This window comes from Ipomoea triloba, chromosome 6 (genome assembly GCF_003576645.1).
Source record: "Ipomoea triloba cultivar NCNSP0323 chromosome 6, ASM357664v1".
Taxonomy (NCBI): Eukaryota; Viridiplantae; Streptophyta; class Magnoliopsida; order Solanales; family Convolvulaceae; genus Ipomoea; species Ipomoea triloba.
The window spans coordinates 25,341,307-25,361,770 of NC_044921.1; the positions used below are offsets into that span (position 1 = coordinate 25,341,307).

At 40.6% G+C, this 20,464-nt stretch overlaps 2 protein-coding genes and 1 long non-coding RNA gene across 6 annotated transcripts in view; all 3 read left to right on the top strand.

The window, feature by feature from the left end:
* Positions 1-243, top strand: part of LOC116022968 — a 3,897-nt gene extending 3,654 nt beyond the window's left edge. For all 4 annotated transcript variants that reach the window (XR_004099326.1, XR_004099324.1, XR_004099323.1 and 1 more), the window contains exon 9: positions 55-243. This is a non-coding gene — a long non-coding RNA (uncharacterized LOC116022968). The remainder of the gene's footprint in view (positions 1-54) is intronic.
* A 10,234-nt stretch (positions 244-10,477) lies between these two features.
* LOC116023088 (uncharacterized oxidoreductase At4g09670-like) lies at positions 10,478-11,727 on the top strand. Its single transcript, XM_031264053.1, has 2 exons — positions 10,478-10,951; positions 11,105-11,727. Exons 1-2 carry the CDS (start codon positions 10,487-10,489, stop codon positions 11,678-11,680), a joined length of 1,041 nt encoding a protein of 346 aa, XP_031119913.1. The 5' UTR covers positions 10,478-10,486; the 3' UTR covers positions 11,681-11,727.
* A 4,458-nt stretch (positions 11,728-16,185) lies between these two features.
* Positions 16,186-20,437, top strand: LOC116023041 (somatic embryogenesis receptor kinase 2-like). The gene is made up of 11 exons (XM_031263987.1): positions 16,186-16,745; positions 17,108-17,240; positions 17,362-17,433; positions 17,848-17,991; positions 18,224-18,295; positions 18,383-18,454; positions 18,538-18,650; positions 18,765-18,896; positions 18,998-19,339; positions 19,454-19,848; positions 19,933-20,437. Exons 1-11 carry the CDS (start codon positions 16,652-16,654, stop codon positions 20,248-20,250), a joined length of 1,887 nt encoding a protein of 628 aa, XP_031119847.1. The 5' UTR covers positions 16,186-16,651; the 3' UTR covers positions 20,251-20,437.
* The last annotated feature ends 27 nt before the right edge of the window (positions 20,438-20,464 follow it).

Below are 20,464 nucleotides of genomic sequence, written 5' to 3' on the forward strand. Positions count from 1 at the left end.
TTTTTTTTTTTTTTTTTTTTGTTGGAACTTATTATTTTTTGTGATACTTTGCAGCTTGACTGCACACTTCCTCATATGGTACAATGTTGGTGGCACTATGCAGATAATAGTTTGGAGATTGAATCAAAGTTAAATTTCAGAATTTTAGATTTTGACTTGTTCTAAATTTTTAATTGTATATTCCTGAATGAATTCTCTTCAAGCTTCAAGCTTCAAAAATGTATATATGTTATTCAACAAATATCTTACTAACTTGCAACAATATATATATATATATATTCATTTCACTATAGAGGGATTCTCTCTGTAGTGAAATGATTTTTTTTAATTTGCTGCCTCCAGTAATGTGGTCGGAAATACTGGAACCGTCCAATTGGTTTGCTGGTCGTTTATTTCCGACGGTTCTCGAAAGTGGTCGCTATGTCCGACCACCTTCTCTTGTGGTCGGAATTAGCGACGATGGTTTTTCCGATACCCAAAGTGGTCGGAACAAGCGTTTCCGACCGGATTAAGGATATTTCCGACCACTTTTGGGTGGTCGGAAATTTGCTGATTTCCAGCAGTGACATATAATCATATAATCATGTAATGTGGAGTTTACAAATTTTGAATATAGAGTATAGTGTATGTGAATGTAGACCCAAGTCCATCTTGCAAGGTGAACCTGAGTCCACGGCATAACAATCCATAAATATCCCTGTGAAGAAGATCTAAAGTTTGATTTTTGAATATTCTAAAGCAATAAAAAGCTTTAATTTCTCATTGTTTTCTAGTCGCTTCACTTGCAATATTCCTTTGTTTCTTGACCCATTTATGTGCGAAGCGGATGTATAAATACGTCTAGGGAGAGGGTTTATTTAAGATTCAATTATTTGGATATTCTAAGACAATAAAGCTTTCATTGTTCTCAAATCACCACTTGCAATATTCCTTTGTTTCTTCACCCTCACGAGTGCTTGTGTGTTAAGCATATAATATATAAACATAAATGTGTAATCCAACTATCAACTTATTAGACTTAGTTTTTTGTTGAAATGTAGCACATATTTCAATTTGATATCAATGTCAACCCTCGGTTCACGTGTTACTTGGATCCTGTCAAAAGTATTGATTCACACACATAAGGGGGTTAACGTGCAATCCAACTATCAGTTTAGACTTTTAGTTGAAATATAACACATGCATGCTTCAATTTTATGTTGGCCCACCCTTTGTTTAAAGTAGTAAAACTAAGCATATTAAAATTCTGAACATGCATGATATAATACATAATGACCCGTTAGACTTGTTAAATCCACTTTTAAAATAAAGTTTAGCTAAGATACAAACTTGGAGACGTATTTCAAACTCCTGCATTTAAGGATGGGAATAGGCTAGACCCCTTTATATGGGCTTATGGACTGGCCCAATTAAGACCTATTTAGGCCTAGCTTGTTTAACGAAAAGGCTAGATTTGGACCAATTCCAAATCATATTAAACTAAATAGGCCAAACCTATATACTAGGTTCGGCCTTCAAATCTACAGGCCTAACTTATATATTTATACATATATACATGCATAAATATATACATACACACACACACATACATACATACCAATGGGGATATTGGCCATTGGTTATGACTTGTTGGGCTTGTGTTATTGGGATGAGATGGGTACGATTTAATGAAACCCATCCCTTGTAAAACCTATAGTCAAAGTGTAAAATTAATATTTTTAAAAAATAAATAAAGAAAAAATTGCATCTCATATGTCAACAAATACATCATACATCACTCCTTTAAACAAATACAAAGTTATTAAAATTAAACACCCAGTATATGACAATTAACCCAATTAATACATTATTATATGACAATTAACACATTTAGCACAATTAATAAATTAAAATTAAAATTAAATATAAACACTGTGTGTGTATGCCAATTACTCCTAAATCCTAACATATATATATATATATAATTCGGGGACGGGGCGGGGAGGGGTATTCCCGAAATTTTTTCTCATTCCCATCCCTGTCCCCGACGGGGATGGGGATCCCCAACGGGGACGGGGCAGATTGTCATCCTTACTTGAAATAATTTAAGGTTACTTAAGAAAATGAGAGTAATTACATTACTTTGAATCATTACCGCCACATCAACTTTGAGGTAATATAACATTGCTAGATAATCTCATAACTTGAACCAAATAAGGTAATATAACAACACCGAGGACTCACGTAATTTATCAGCATTTGTCACGTCAAGAAGTAAAAGTGAGAAAATAGAAATAAGAAGTCTATGTAGTTTATCGAACTTATATTAATAAATAAAGATTTTATTTTATTTTGTTTAAATTTAATATTTGAAAATTTATTTTTTAAAAAAATTAATATTTGAAATTTTATTAGGAAAAATAAGAGAGAAGAGTCGCAGAGTGCACTGCGGGGCTAGTTTAATTGGTTCGATCGATCACCATAAAATTTTACTCTAGTGGCCTTGGGAACTTAGAGGTTATTAGAATGTAACAGCATATACATAATTTGAGTGTCATTTTAAATTAAGATATGCAATAAATTATAGACTTTGATTTATGATATAATTTTTTAATGTGGAGGAGTTAAGGGTGTATCGAAAATAAGAAATTAAAAATAGGAAAGAAGAGTTATCAATAACGTTTAACGTACGGGAAAAACACATCCTTTAACGTTTTCTTGTCTTGCATCAATATTCAATAATATTCGTACGTTGTATGCAATAAATCCGTGCGTGAAGAATTTTTATTTTATTTTAGTTTATTTTATTTTTGAAAACAAATGAAGAATATTTTACTCATTTGACAATAGTACAACAATTTTGTATTGTGGACCAAGTCCAACATACACTATTATCTTATTCCCTCATCAATAATAAACACAACTTCTTGCTTTTATGGGCAACGTAGTTAGGAATGAAAATAGGTCGAGTTGAGTCGAGTTTTAGAAAATTATGTTTGGGTCTATTATGAAAATTTGGATTTGGGTCTGAGTTTTTATATAGACTTTTTGTTAGGCTCAGGCTTAGTTTACAATTGTCTTTTAAAAGCTTGTTTAATATGTGGCAAATTATACTATGCACCAGGATCTACCTTGCATTGTAGATCTTGGTCCAAAAATAACCTTAAAATTTTGTATCTATAATTAACACATCTTATAACTACAGTTGACAGTTTCTACCTCTGTAGCTATCATATTATGTGTCAGCAATTATCAAGTATTTGTTTACATGTAAAAAAAATTGTTAATTATAGGTACAAAATGTGTTAACTGAATGTACAAAATGTGTTAGCCTGCGTGGGCTGCGGGCCAACCTGCGGGCCACACCCTCTTTAAAAAAAATTATTTATATATATAAACTTGTATACTGTGTTCGCATAGTACACTAAGTTTTTATATATATTTAATTATATATATAATTATATTTATTTATATTAAAAAAGTCAATAAAATAATTTTGTTATAAAGTTGCGAGCCTACTCGCGGGGCCCGCTAACCCGTGTGGGACGGGTTAAGTTGCGTGAATTGACCCGCAAAAGCACGCCAAAAATTAAGTCTGCGGTGGGCGGGCCTAATGGGACAACCCGACCCGCTTTGACAGTACTAGAGTTCACAATGTAATATGAACACTGGTCCATGGTATGACAATTGTTAATATGTAGGTCATTAAAAAGGTTCTGAAGTAGATTTTTCTCCGTGATCCACTCTCCACTTTGAGACCGAAGAGACACAATTTTAGCTTTGTTCCTCTTGACTGAGGTCGCTGTATGGTAGTACTTCGTGTTACAGTCCCCGGATGTGATCCACTCTTCCCTCGAGCGTTGATACCATATCAATTCTTCCTGGTACAGAGTCTCTTGGAGCTCCTTTCTCAATTTCCTCTCTAACTTTAATAAGTCGTTTCTGGCTTGGATTGTTAGGCTGCGTTGGACTCCTCTAATCCTAGCTAGGAGGCGTTTCTTCCTGTGGAATACATTACCGAATGTGTCTCTGTTCCATGCTGATAGAGCTTCCGCTATTACCACTTTATTTTCCTCTAGGTGTTTGCCAAGTGACCAGTTATTTCTAACACAATTAATGAAATCCTCATGAGTGACCCAGGCCATATTAAATCTGAAAGGCTTATTTTCTGAGATCACTGGATTGGGGCTGCATGATATCAGCAAAGGTGAGTGATCTGAGTTAACCATCGGGAGATGTTCTACTGATGCTTGTGGGAATTTGATTTTCCAATCAACATTGCTCAGAGCACGGTCTAGCCTCGCTCCTCTGAATGTGGCCGAGTCAATCCCCCTCATCCAGGTAAATTTCTGCCCTGTGAAGCCTAAGTCAATAAGCCCTTCCCTGAAAATCCAATTGTTGAAGTCTGCACATCTTGACGAGTTGAAACAAGCTGCGTTACTGACTTCATCACTGCTTGTTACCGAGTTAAAGTCGCCGCATGCCAACCAGCAGGGTTGGGTACTAAAGCTAGAGGATGTAAGCTCTGAAAATAATCTTCTTCGCAAGGATATGTTGGGGCTGCCATACACAAACGATAGCACCCAAGGCAAGCCGTTACCTTCCTTAACCTGTAGATTGACGAACTGTGGATGTGTGCTAATTACTTGGATCTCTACCGTGTGGTTCCAGAACACCCATATTCCTCCTGAGAAGCCTACCGCCTCAACTCTGACCCATTCTTTAAACCCAAAGCTAATGCAGATACGATTGGCTTGGTCGCCCGACACTTTCGGTTAAAAAAGACATACCAAATCTGGCTTATAACTCCTACAAAACTGTTTGAGGGTGCGTCTAAAAGCTTTAGACGCAGCACCTTGGCAATTCCATATGATGCAGATCATAAAAAACAGATCAAGAAAAAAAAAACAGAGGTGCTCAAGGGCACGGGCGATCGCCCATTACCAAATCGGGATGGTTCAAGCGACCATCATTTTCAAACATCATAGTCTCAAGACCCTCCGAATCTCCAGCAGGCCGACGAGTTGTATCCGGCGGGTTTTCCTTGAACGCGAACTCAAACTCAGCTCTATGAGATGATTCCGGAACATCCTCTTTTTCTTGAAAAACCACTGTGCTTGATATTTGCTTACCATAGTTATGTCCTCTAACCATAGTGTGTTCTGATTCAGCTGCCGCCCTCTTAGGATCCCCACCCCTTCCACCTCTGCCCCTGCTGTTGTTTCAAACGGGCTGATGATACTGGTTCCTCGGGGGGTTTTGTTCAGTATTCCCTTGGTCCGTAGGCCTGTTATACGCCTGGTTGGTTCTAATTCTTGGAAGAGCTGACGTCTTATACCGGAATGAACCTGGTGTTCCTCTGTCATCGGTTGCAGTTCCTCCCATATCTTCATTCAGACCATTAAGAGCAGCAAATCTAGACCCCGGAATTTCGGCAGGGGCCGTTTTCTGGGCGTTGTAATTCCTTGGTTGATCTGAACGATTATTGTCATTCCTCCTTGGCCCTCTTCTTTCTTTTCTCGCCACTAACATCCAGGCTCCGAAATTCCCTTCAAATTTTCGAGTTGGCACATTCGTCTGTCGATCCCTTACTCGTTCTCTGTTAGCTTGGTGATCTCTATTTTGCTCAAGGTCCATGTTCGAGTTATCCTCATTCATCGGATCCTCGGCCCGATCATTGCCGCACTGCCCCTGTTTATGGCCATAAATCCCGCAAGTAAAGCAAACCATGTTAATGCCCTCATATTCGATTGGCAGAACCTCATCCTCAAGTGTGAATTTCGACAGCAGTGGTTTAGAGAGGTCTACTTCAATGCACACCCTGGCAAACTTCCCAATAGAGACTAAACTCGTTGTTGTATCCACCTTAACCGGGCGCCCAATCTGTTTACCAATTTTCATCAAAAACCCTTCTTTGAAATATTCGATTGGGATAGCCGAGAGGCGTGCCCATACCAGTAGTTTGCTTAACTTGTTCTTGTACGGGTGGAAGTTAGGTTCCCATTCCTGAACGGTGAGATAATGGCCCAGAATGATCCACGGGCCTTCGTATTTTGCGAATTCGTAATCTCTAAGGGACTCGAATTTCGCCACAAAGTAATCTTGATCCAACGCAATTAGGTCGAAATTGGCTTCAGATATCCACATTTTCTGTAATCTTTGCAAAAGGTAAGAGTAGCTAACCTTTCTTCCAAGAACTCTGAGAATAAGGGAACGCCGCCAGGGACGCCGTAATCGCTCCTTCTCCTCCTTTGTGACTGGGATTCTTGGACAATTGGGGTCATTCTTGCCTTCGTCCATAACTTCCTCGTCAGAGCATATCTCCGTGTCAATAGGGTCAGCTTGTGAAGCCTTTCCCCAGGCTGGATTTGGTGTTTCTACCGGTGTGCCCCACTGTGCTGATTCCGGGGATTTGGGTCCAGCAGAGAGTGGTGTTTCTTGGACTACTTCTTCGATTGAACTCGGCATCGTATTCTCCATCGTGTCTCGGCCCCTCTTGGGCTTCTTCGAATTGCGCAGAACCTGATCAATGCAAAGCTCCAGGCCCAGACGGGTTCAGCGCTGGATTCTATCAGAAATCATGGGAGGTTACAGGTGGTAGCATTCTTAACTTTGCACTAGATTTCTTCACAAAGGGAAAACTCCCACAAGGCTGCAATGATACTATAATCACTCTTATTCCTAAAGTATCGATGCCTGAATCTGTGAACCAACTCAGACCAATAGGTTTATGTAATGTGTCTTACAAAGTACTAACTAAGGCAATGTCCTCACGTCTTAAATGCATATCAAGGAAATTGGTAGGCACACATCAATCCAGCTTCATTCCAGGGAGGCAGATTTCAGACAACATCATCATTTTTCAAGAAGTTCTAAATTCGATGAGAACTAGGAAAGCTGTAGGAGGATGGTTCATAATGAAGGTGGATGTGGAGAAAGCCTACGACAAACTAGCTTGGAGCTTTATTGAAGACACCTTATTAGACATTGGTTTCAATGAGACATGGAGAAGGAATGTAATGAGCTGTATCACAACATCAAGGTTGGCGATCAACTGGGACGGGGAAACCTCAGACTGGTTTCATCCACGAAGAGGAATCCGACAGGGAGACCCTATATCCCCTTTACTTTTTGTTTTGTGCATAGAAAGGCTAAGCCACATTATCAATATGTCAGTAAACAATGGCTGTTGGAAATCGATCAAATTGAGTAGGCATGGACCTCACATTTCACACCTGTTTTTTGCAGACGATATGGTCTTATTTGGTGAAGCCACAGTGGAGCAAGCTACGGAGATGACTCGCTGCCTCAATCTTTTTTGCGCCAGCTCGGGGCAAACGATCAATACCCAGAAGTCTTCCCTTTTCTTCTCAAAGAACACACAGCCGAACTTAAGGCAGAGGATCGTTGAGCTCACGGGAATAGCGGCAGTGGAAAACCTTGGAAAATATCTTGGCATCCCCTCATTCCATGGCAGACTCAAGAAAAACACTGGCTCTAGCACAATTTGTTTTATCGTCCATCCCATATTATACAATGCAGACGACGAAATTACCAGTAGGTGTGGTTAAGTCCATCGAGCAATTAACTCGCAACTTTCTATGGGGCAGCTCTCCGGAACAGAGAAGAAGCCACCTTGTCAATTGGGAGACAGTTACGAGAAGCAAAGACTGTAGGGGTCTTGGGCTACGAAACTTGGAAGCAATGTACGTAGCTTTTTTATCGAAACTGGGATGGAGACTTTTACAGAATGAAGATTGCCTCTGGATCAATGTCCTCAAGGCAAAATACTCTATCTCATCTGATTGTTCATCATGGCGCCCCAAGACTAACATGTCGAATGTCTGGAAAGGGATACTTGGGACAGTCCCTATTCTCAAGGAAGGGAAAATCAACATGATTGGAAATGGTTTAAACACCAGTTTTTGGCAGGAGAAATGGTTAGGCCCTTATCTGCTGGCCAACATGGCCACCACAACCATCCCGTCATCGGAATTACACCTCAAAGTAGCGGACTACTGGGATGAAAGCACCGGCTGGGATTGGAGCAAACTCTACCACATCCTCCCAAAATCACAGCTAGACAAACTGGCGGCAACCCTAATTGATGACGACTTGGAATCAACTGACACCATGGGCTGGGACAGTAGCGCTTCGGGCAAATTCACCGTAAGCTCGGCCTATAATTTTGTCATCAGCTGCATAGACCTCCACTCCACACCCGATTACACGGAAGTAGTGAAATGGAAAGCGATTTGGAAACTAAAGGTCCCCAGTCGAATTAAAACATTCGTTTGGCTAGTACGCCATGAAAGGATTATGACCAACAGTTTAAGGGTCAGAAGGGGTTTATCGGAATGTGATAAGTCTTGCTTCTGCGTGAATACTAAGGAAGATGTTGAACATGTGTTGCGCAGCTGTCCGTTAGCAGAAGAAGTCTGGATGCACACCCTACCAACTCACCACATGAAATTTAGAAGGGCGCAGTTCAAAACTTGGTTAGATGCCGGCATTGCGTTCAAAGGAAACAGCAGCAGCCCACAGGATGCCGGCATTGCGTTCAAAGGAAACAGCAGCAGCCCACAGCAAGACAATTTGGTGTTCGTGATCACCCTGTGGTGGATTTGGAAGTGGAGGAACGAGTCGATATTCAGTAATCTATCTCGGCCACTGTCTTCCAAAGTACAATGGATTAACTCTCAAGCGAAAGAAATAGAGGATGCTTTCTCAAAGGCAAGAGGGAAACTCAGCATGGCTGGACCTTACTCATGGCGCAAATATAAATGGGAAAAACCAGATGAAGACACCATCAAGATCAATTTCGATGGGTCGGTGGATCAAACGTCAAAAAAGGCCGGTTGTGGAGGTGTAGCTCGAGACCACTCTGGGGCATGGTTGGGAGGTTTCACCAATAACATAGGCTACTGCTCACCAATACAAGCAAAGTCTTGGGCCTTGTTGAGGAGCATTCAGTTAGCTACACAGCTGGGATTCAAGAGAGTAATCTTTGAAGGGGACTCCTGCGATGTTATCAATGGGATGGCGAACGATTCAGCACACAACAAAGTGATATGCAATATCCTCAGAGCATGCAGGAAGGAGGCGCAGTCCATAGAGGCTTGGAGTTTGAAGTTAGTCCCCAGAGAAGCCAACAAAGCCGCTGATCTCTTAGCTAGACTGTCTGTGAATTTCCCAAGAGGGATGCATGTCAAGGTTGACCCTCCTGAGGAATTACTAATGATCCTAGATGATGATGGTGCAGCCTACCCCTACTGGCGTTTTATGTACCATAACAACTAAGTTTGTATGCTCCCTTCGGGTTTCCCCCTTCCAGTTAATAAAAAAAAAAAAAAAAAAAAANCCGGCATTGCGTTCAAAGGAAACAGCAGCAGCCCACAGCAAGACAATTTGGTGTTCGTGATCACCCTGTGGTGGATTTGGAAGTGGAGGAACGAGTCGATATTCAGTAATCTATCTCGGCCACTGTCTTCCAAAGTACAATGGATTAACTCTCAAGCGAAAGAAATAGAGGATGCTTTCTCAAAGGCAAGAGGGAAACTCAGCATGGCTGGACCTTACTCATGGCGCAAATATAAATGGGAAAAACCAGATGAAGACACCATCAAGATCAATTTCGATGGGTCGGTGGATCAAACGTCAAAAAAGGCCGGTTGTGGAGGTGTAGCTCGAGACCACTCTGGGGCATGGTTGGGAGGTTTCACCAATAACATAGGCTACTGCTCACCAATACAAGCAAAGTCTTGGGCCTTGTTGAGGAGCATTCAGTTAGCTACACAGCTGGGATTCAAGAGAGTAATCTTTGAAGGGGACTCCTGCGATGTTATCAATGGGATGGCGAACGATTCAGCACACAACAAAGTGATATGCAATATCCTCAGAGCATGCAGGAAGGAGGCGCAGTCCATAGAGGCTTGGAGTTTGAAGTTAGTCCCCAGAGAAGCCAACAAAGCCGCTGATCTCTTAGCTAGACTGTCTGTGAATTTCCCAAGAGGGATGCATGTCAAGGTTGACCCTCCTGAGGAATTACTAATGATCCTAGATGATGATGGTGCAGCCTACCCCTACTGGCGTTTTATGTACCATAACAACTAAGTTTGTATGCTCCCTTCGGGTTTCCCCCTTCCAGTTAAAAAAAAAAAAAAAAAAAAAAAAAGGTTCTGAAGTAAGTTTTGCTTTGAGCATATTTAAAGCCTACATTTAAGTATTTTTAAAAAACTTTAATAAGTATTTCTAAAACTTTAATAAGTATTTTTAAATAATTTAAAAAACTATAATTAAGGATATTATAGTAAATTGAACTATATAACCTAAAATATAATCATTAACCAAACACCCTTAAGAAATATGTCCACTATTAAAATTTTAAAAGACGTGTTTATATGGGGATAGATAGAGTTCCCCACACGCTCCCCTTCTTCCCCTTATAAATATTCCCTTTCAGCGGCTGCATGTACAAGTACAACGTGGAGCGTAGTGGCCGGGAAAAATGGCTGAGCAGAGGCAAATCCGTTTCGGAATACTGGGCTGTGCCACCGTGGCGCGCAATCTGGCCAGGACTATATCGCTGGCTCCGAACGCGACCATCTCCGCCGTGGGCAGCCGCACGGCGGAGAAGGCTGCCGCCTTTGTCGCAGAGACCGAGTGCCCCGCCACCGCGAAAGTTTACGGCAGCTACGACGCCGTGCTGGATGACCCGGACGTGGACGCCGTTTACATCCCTCTCCCCACCGGCCTGCACGTGCGGTGGGCCGTCCTGGCGGCGCAGAAGAAGAAGCACGTGTTGCTGGAGAAGCCGGTGGCGCTGAACGTGGCGGAGCTGGACCAGATTCTGGCGGCGTGTGAGGCCAGTGGGGTTCAGTTCATGGATGCTACCGCGTGGATGCATCATCCTCGAACTGCTAAGATGAAAGAGTTCCTCTCTGATCCTCTCCGCTTTGGCCAACTCAAATCCGTAAGTTCCATGAAGATACTACATTACAGAGTCATACTCAGTAATTCAAGATAATTATATGTCACATTAACTTTGAAATATTTCAAAGTGATTGTAAATTTCTAATAGTGACGGTGAATTTTTCATGTGACTATAATATATATACATGTGTAGATGCACAGCATGCTTTCGTATATGTTTAGCGCGGATGCTCTGAAGAACGACATCCGCGTGAAGCCAGATCTGGACGGGCTGGGAGCGCTGGGCGACGCCGGCTGGTACTGCATCCGCGCGATCCTGTGGGCCAACGACTACGAGCTCCCGGAATCCGTCACGGCGCTGCGCGACCCGGAGGTGAACGAAGCGGGGGTCATTCTCTCCTGCGGGGCTTCTATGAAATGGAAAGACGGGAGAGTCGCCACTTTCTACTGCTCCTTCCTCACCAATATGGCCTCCGACATCTGCGCGTACGGCACCGCCGGAAAGCTGCGCGTCCACGACTTCATCATCCCTTTCCCAGGGCAGCCTGCGCCGTTCTACACCTTGGAAAGCTTTAGGCCTATTGAGCACGGCGTGGAAGCGGAGCTTCCTCAGGATGTTCTGCTGGTGAGGGAGTTCTGTAATCTCGCCGGGAGCGGAGGAGCGCCGGAGAAGAAGTGGGCGGTTATCAGCCGGAAGACGCAGGTGGTGGTGGATGCAGTCAACGCATCCATTCACAATGGGTTTGAGACTATTGAGGTTGTCTACTAAGTTTGAAAAATTTTATATGATATCTACTAAATAAATCTATAAATAAATCGCCAAAAAACCTTCTTTTTTTTTTTTTTGAAAACCAAAGCAACTTCATAACATCAACAAAGCAAACTCGAGATACAAACCGGGGGAATAGATCCCCAGACATCAAGGACAGAAGATGAATCAGCCGTCCGCGCAAGCACGTGAGCCACATGATTCGCTGACCTACGAACATGGCGAACAACAATGCCCACCATACCACTAGCAATCAGCTTACACTGCTGAATAATACGACCAACATAAGACAAGTCTAAACAAGAAGAATTAAAAGCAGTACAAAAGTTTAGACAATCAGATTCCAAGATAATATGGGACACTTCACGCTCCTTAATCCAAGTTAGAGCCTCCTTGACGGCCAATGCCTCAGCTAAGTAAGGATCATTATCGCACAATAGCTGACCACTACGAGCCACCACAAACCTACCATCCGCACCCCTGATGATGGCGCCGAAAGTAACCGCACCATTACGAATGGCCGCATCCACATTACATTTAAGTTCTCCACAAGGAGGTGGCACCCAATCACGAACCGAAGTTGGTGGATTATTCATAAGACACTGGTTGTCGTCATTTACATTTTGCCATGCAGAAATTAATACTGACACTTGTCCTTGTAGCATAGCTAGTGACCACTCTCTCCCCTCCCAAACCTGTTCGTTGCGTGCTTTCCACAATGCCCAAAACCGTGCTGCCATTAATATAGCAGAAGCAGGCCAGGGTTTGAAGAACACAGAATACTCTCCACAAACCTAGGAAAAGTTAAGCCTTGGAGGACATCATTCATACCCCAAAGAGCACAAGCCATAGGACACTCACAGAGAAGATGCACCACTGTTTCAATCTCGGAAGAGCAAAAACAACAGCCACCCCCCACCACCACTCTCTTTGAACGTAAAACCTCAAGGACTGGGAGGATGTTCCTCATGCAGCGCCACAAGAAGTTCCTAATATTAGGGGGAACTTTTAACGTCCAAATTTTCGACCATTCAGTAAATTCCAAACCAGCCCCTTGCCCCATGAGATCACGAGTCAGAAGATGGTAACCATGTTTGACGGTATAGACGCCTCTAGTATCCTCTTTCCAAGACCATGAATCGCCAAAAAACCTTATGGTACATAATTACATACTAAAATAAAACTGGTCAATTAATGTCATTCATTGTATTTTAAATTCATGTCCACCTTGTAAAATGGACGTCGGTCTACAAAATAATTTGTCCTCATTATTTTGAGCAAACAAAATCATAGTGCCATATAAGTTATGCAACCAACCCAAAGCCAAGAGGCCCAAGATTACCAATGTTATCAAAATGGGCCTCATATCTAGAATCTATTGGGCCTCTTGTCAACTGGGCTTCTTTCCTTGTGAACATAGGTACAATGTTAATGGGCGGCCCAAATACCCAATACTTCCAAGAATCAATTGGGACTACCTAGTACCTACCCAATATATTGATCAACATGGTGACATTATTATAGTATGGTCGAACAGCAGTCATGATTCGATCTTAATTATTGAGTCAAATTCGACGGTTGAATGAGTGATTTTGTGATTGGGAAAATTCGCTAAAAAGAAGGGCTACTACTCCGACCACCATCATAATTCATAATAATAAGCTTAAAGCAATTAAAGACGTGGAGATAATAGACCATGATTCTCGTATTTAAAGATTACAAGTTTAGTTCTTGATAATATTCTCTTGGTTGAGTTTGTAATGCAGGATCTTCATATTCCAATGTGATGCATAGGCTATTATACAAGACCTAGGTTTATTACGCCTGGATTATTACAAGAAGCAGAGAACATAGTTTACCACGCACACACTCGAATGATTACACAAGAGTAGAGATTATCCTATGCATATTGCACGCCCTTCAATAACTTCTATTGCATGTGTGGTTTACAAACTATTATACAAGTATAATGAGACACATCGCATACCCTTAAATAGTAACTCATTATTCTGTACATACTGCGCATTGTTAAGTAACATCTCTTGTGTAGTTTGTGTGTTACGGAATATTACATAAGCACTTGATACACTGCACGCCCTTCCTTAATGGCTCACAATAATAATAACCCATTTCTCAAAAAATTGCTTTTTAATCACTAACCACATAATGAAAATCATTAACTTTTCGTCCGCATGCTTTAATTTTCAAACCATTCCCTCACATTTCAACAAACATTTGAGGTGGGCTTCACCATCATTGTCTTCCTCCATTTCCGCCGTTTCTCTTTTATTCTCTCTTTTTTTTTTTTTTTTTCTCCCACGTAGAATAATTTCGCCAAGAATAAGTATGGATATCAATGATACATTGAGATTATCCACACAAATTCATTCAAGAAGTACTAATTCATATCATGTAATTACATCATACTTATTAAAGGTGATAGGAGTTGGAGGGGATTAGACATTGCCTAAAGTTGACCAGTTTTAAACTAAGGGCATATTCTTCTTATAAAATGACCAAAATTAGAGGCAGCCCTAGTTCGAACTTAATATTTCAAGTGATAGGTTGAAATATACACATTTAGAAGGCAATGGAGTGGATGGATTGGGTTAGGAAGCATCAGATTCACCACTAACCCATCTGGAAAAAGACAAAACACAATCCAAAACAAGCAAACAATCCCAAGAGCATGGAGACAACAGTGTCTCAATCCTCAGCTCACACATAATCTTATTTTGAGTACGAAATTGCAGCCTTCCGTTCCGTTCTGTAGTTTTCCTCAACTGAGTTTGGAACTCGTGGCCCCACATTCCGGGTTGGACTTTTACCCACATTGTCTTGTCACTTTCCCACATCTCCATCCATTTTCATCACTACCAATTCATTTAATTTTAATTACTAAATATAAATGTACTAGCCAAATCACGTGTAGTTCAGTGTCACTAAGTTACTCATTCTTAAGTTGCGGATTTGAGCCTCAATAGAAGCGATATTGACTCTTTGTACTTCAATAGATTGGGAAATTAGTTATGAACAGAAACTGCATTATAAAGTCAATAGTTATGAACATGCAAGAGCCTGTGTGCAAACCTTCATGTGCAATGGACTTTGACTAAAATCAGTCTCGTTATATTTAAGTATAACAATCTTGTTCCACCTACTCAACTACTTATTATAGAGCTGAACATATATATATATATATATATATATATATATTTCATTGAAGGGGATATTTTGTTTTAATTAAAAAAAATTGTGTTTTGTTTTAATTAAAAGTGTAAGTGATAGTTAATATATACATTTATATATGTGATGTATATAAAATGCTCAAGAATAGCAAGTTGGTTAATCTTAAAGGTGTTTTTAACATTAAAATATGGGAGCTTTCATGTGCCATTGTGTCCTATAAGATGCTTTCCTTACTGGAGAAAGTCACATTCGGTTGACAATACAACTAATAAATCATCACAATTTGTCATATTTGTTTGGCACTATAACTAACGACTAATGTGGTAAATATTTTAGATTTCATTGCCAATTTAATTCATAAATAAAAATTCATGACGTGATAATCCATCATTGATGGTGTGACCACAAGGTATTATACTTTTCAAATATTTATATTATTTTCTACTTTAATACCGAAATCATGCTTTACCCTGGCTCCTCACGTGTATAGATCAATTACTTTTAAATAAATTCTAACAACACGTGAATCAGCATAGAGATTTTATGATATTAAATTGAAGTATGTGTTTCATTTATACTAAGAATATAAACTTATAATTGTTAGCACCAGTTTAGTTCATTAATTTAGTAGGCAGCATTCGAGAGAACTCTGAGAAGAGATTAAGGTTTGAGTAAACTTATAATTAAATTGCACATTTATTTTTATATATTATATATATTATATAATGAGAGCTGACACTTCATTCAAGAATCTTGGTGCAATTTATTGCAACACTTTTAAACGTCTTAAAGCTTCGCCATTAATGGCCATAATGGAACTGCCGAAGGGAGTTGCGGGCTGCGAAGAAGACGCACTGCGCAGTGCAGAAAAACCAAAAAAAAAAAAAAAAAAGTGAACTTGATCTTCAATATGTACAGATTAAGCAAAAAAAAAAAAAATGATCTTTATATCTCAGAATATTAATGTTCGTACGTTCAAAGTAGAACAAGGAAAGATTTTTACAGATTACACAGAGATTTGAAAGTAGAACAACTCTTGTCCGCCATTGTTGTCGGAAACAAGAAGAGGAAGCCATTTTCTTCGGGCGCAAATTTTGTGTTTTGAAAAAAGAAAAAAATTTAAAAAAAAAATCTTCAAAAAGTCATTCTTGTTGGTAGAAAACGCTTTACTTTTGTTTGTAATGCTTTAATCATCAATAATTATGAATTTCTTTTTATTATTACGGAGTTCCATTATTTTAATCCATTTTCGATTTTCGAGCTCTCACTGTATATGTATAATAAAAGTGTTTTCACTGACAGGGGTGAAGAAAGCGCGAAGCGGCGAAGCCGTTTGGAGTTGGGCGGGCAGGACGGGCAAGCACCGTTCGGGCAGCACTCCAAAACACTGACACGCCCAAAAAGAACACATAATAATCTCTCTGCGCTCAGTAGAGAGAGAAAAATGCAGAGCTCTCGCAGGCCAGCTAGAGAGAGTAAAAGGCAGTACAAATGTGAAAAGTTTCACTGAGATTTTAAAAAAAATTGAAAAAAGGGGGATTTTTTATTTTTCTGCAGCTCTGGAACCCAAAAGAAGGAAAAAGATTGAATCTTTATTTTATTTTTTTGGTTTGGTGGTGTTTGAGATCGGGTGGTTCTTTAGAGCATAGCATTCTGGTGGGTTCTGGGTAAATGGGTGTTGTTTTTCTTGGATCTAAGATAGGTTTTTGGTAGTTTTGTTGAATGAGAGTGTGTGGGTGTGTGAGTGTATATATATGCCTGGAAAATCTGTATGTATAGGTGATGAAGGGTGTGAATACAGAGGCATTGGTATCACTGGTGGTGTGGCTGATCCTGGTGGTTCATCCATTCAGCCTTATTCTTGCTAACTTGGAAGGTGCTTGCTTAGTTGCTTCTATTTCCATTTTCTCCCTTTTTGTTTTAATTTAATGAATTTTCAAAAAAAAAAAACCCAAATATTTTTGTTTGACAATGGAATGAGAAATTACATGAGTTGGATTGTGGAAGGTACCATGGATTAATGAACTGAGCTTAGCAATAAATGCTACAGTGATGGTTATTGATCTTTCTTGTATTGAATTTCTGGTGATGGCTACATTCATTCTTTACTGTTTTTCTGTCTTTTATTTAATGAAGTCTTTACCCCTTGGCTCCCAATTCATCTTCTGTAGTTTTTGCAGATTAATTAGTATTAGGGCTGTCTTAATGCTTTCATATTGTGTGTGTGTGTGTGAGCAGGTGATGCTTTGCATAGCCTAAGGGCCAACTTGGAAGATCCTAACAATGTGTTGCAAAGTTGGGACCCTACCCTTGTCAATCCCTGCACATGGTTCCATGTTACTTGCAACAATGATAATAGTGTTATACGAGTGTAAGAACCCGCTGTCTTGTGGCTGCAATTTATGTATTCATGCTTCGATTTTCATAATGACCGATTATTGAGTTAGTGGAGTACTGTACAGTTCGTTTAACACCGTTCAATGTGTTTCTAGTGATCTTGGAAATGCTGCTTTGTCTGGCCAATTAGTCCCGCAGATTGGTTTGCTGAAGAATTTGCAGTACTTGTAAGTCCGGAAAAATTCGGGTGTTTTGGTGTGTTATCTTCTAAATTTAAGCTTAGAAATTCACTTTCTGTTTGGCTGTTTGAATGTTGTTCTCATCGTATTGGTGATCGTGGATATGTTACTTGCACAATGTGATTATGCGGAATTTTGGGTCGTATAAGTAATTCAGAACTCCGCTATTGCTTATGATCTGCTATGTATTTATCATTTTATCGATAATAGTTGAGGACATTGAGGCATAGAGGATGATTAATTATCCCATAGACTATAGTTAGTTACTCGTTCAGCTTTGGGGAAGGTCTTATATCTAGACTTGTCACTAGATAAATGCGACATGTTCATTAGACTTCTGGAACTGGAAACCGTTGTGAAGAAATATGAAATCCACAACTTATTTGGTTTGGTCTGTGACAGGGAGCTTTACAGCAATAACATAACCGGGCCAATTCCCAATGATATTGGAAACCTGACTAATCTCGTGAGCTTGGATCTCTACTTGAACAGCTTTACAGGTCCCATCCCGGATTCCTTGGGCAAGCTTTCGAAACTGCGCTTCCTGTATGTACATTTATCCTTCGCTTCTAGTCCCTAAGTTATTATGCCATTAATTTCCTAGTTACTTATATCTCGAGGTGTTTTAAGAACATTTACGTTGTTAGGTCATTGAATGCAGACATATCACAAGGTCTATGAGTTGCGTGTATTTTATTGCGTTTGTGACTATTTGTTCGCAGAAAAAGCACTGTGATACTTAACACGGTTTATCCTTGTGGTTTTTGTGCAAGGATAGTCGGCTCAACAACAACAGCTTGACAGGTTCCATTCCCCTGCCACTAACTAATATAACGACTCTACAAGTGTTGTAAGTAAACGAGTCGATAGCAACTCCTGATATCTTTTCGTTTTTCTGAGCACAAGTTCATAATAGATATTATGGCGTTATTTTCAGGGATCTTTCAAACAATCGTCTCTCGGGCGTGGTTCCAGATAATGGTTCATTTTCCTTGTTTACGCCTATCAGGTATGTTGCTGATAACTTCACCTAAAACTCGATTTGACTGCAAATATAGCACTAACTTATGTATCTGCTCTACAAATATTTAGCTTTGCCAATAACTTGGATCTTTGTGGCCCCGTCACTGGACATCCTTGTCCCGGATCGCCACCATTTTCTCCACCCCCGCCATTTGTTCCACAGCCAACCATTGCTGCTCCAGGTAATTGGCGTGAATGTTACTTCAGTGTGTATGTCTTTAAGAAACTACAATTTTTAGGGGTAAAATGTGGAGCTTCTGCTGACATATATTGGCATATTGCGCATAAAATGTTAGGTGGAAACAGTGCAACTGGAGCAATTGCGGGAGGAGTAGCTGCAGGTGCTGCTTTACTGTTTGCTGCCCCGGCCATTGCATTTGCGTGGTGGCGTCGCAGAAAACCACCGGAGTTTTTCTTCGATGTTCCAGGTCAGTAGTTTACTAATGACAGACCACCAGAGTTTTTCTTTTTGTGGTTTTAATGATTCATTGGTTTTTTTATTATTATTATTTTTTTTGGTATTCTACAGCTGAAGAGGATCCCGAAGTTCACTTGGGGCAGCTTAAGAGGTTCTCTCTCCGAGAGCTACAGGTTGCAACAGACAGTTTCAGCAACAAAAACATCCTGGGCAGAGGTGGATTTGGCAAGGTATACAAGGGACGCCTTGCAGATGGGTCGTTGGTGGCTGTAAAACGACTAAAAGAGGAGCGTACGCCTGGTGGAGAGCTACAATTCCAAACCGAAGTAGAGATGATTAGCATGGCAGTGCATAGAAATCTCCTTCGGTTGCGTGGCTTTTGCATGACGCCAACCGAACGACTCCTAGTCTACCCCTATATGGCCAATGGAAGTGTCGCGTCATGCTTGAGAGGTAACATTTAGATTATAGTTCTATCAATGCAACCTAAAATGTCTTATCATTGCGACTAGTCTTTCTTGCTTACACGTTTTTTTTTTTATTATGGTTTGCTCTTTATTTCTTTAGAACGACAACCATCTGAACTGCCACTTGACTGGCCTACACGAAAGCGCATTGCTTTGGGCTCAGCAAGGGGACTATCTTACTTGCACGATCATTGCGATCCAAAGATCATCCACCGTGACGTGAAAGCTGCCAACATACTGTTAGACGAAGGGTTCGAGGCTGTTGTTGGGGACTTCGGTTTAGCCAAACTCATGGATTACAAAGACACTCACGTCACCACAGCTGTCCGTGGCACAATCGGGCACATAGCCCCAGAGTACCTATCCACCGGGAAATCTTCAGAAAAAACCGACGTCTTTGGGTATGGGATCATGCTTTTAGAGCTTATCACAGGACAAAGAGCCTTTGATCTCGCTCGTCTTGCAAACGATGATGATGTCATGTTGCTCGATTGGGTATGCATAGCTCAAATTGATATCTTTGCTCTCAACAATCACAAATGCATTCATTCTGACTTAGTAACTGTCATTTTCTTGAAGGTGAAAGGACTTTTAAAAGAGAAGAAACTGGAAATGCTGGTGGACCCAGACCTCGAGAACAATTATGTGGATAACGAGGTGGAGCAATTGATCCAAGTGGCGTTGCTATGCACGCAGAGCAACCCGATGGATCGTCCCAAGATGTCGGAGGTGGTGAGGATGCTGGAAGGCGACGGGTTGGCCGAGAAATGGGATGAGTGGCAGAAGGTGGAAGTTCTGAGGCAGGAAGTTGATCTTGCAGCTCCTCATTCTACATCAGATTGGATTGTAGACTCCACAGAAAATTTACATGCGGTTGAACTGTCTGGTCCTAGGTGACCTTTGATCTTAAAGTATGAAAAGGTTGTTAGGCCCTGTGACCCTGTTTTTTGGGGGCTGCATTGGTGATGACATTTTCTTCAATGGTCATCTATAAGTTTAATATAATTAATGTTTTTTCAACTCTCGAGTGCAATTGCTTGATTCTTTTCCTAATACTTGATTCTTAATGGTTGGTTCATTCCAAGTTCTCATTGGTTGGTTATTATTGTTG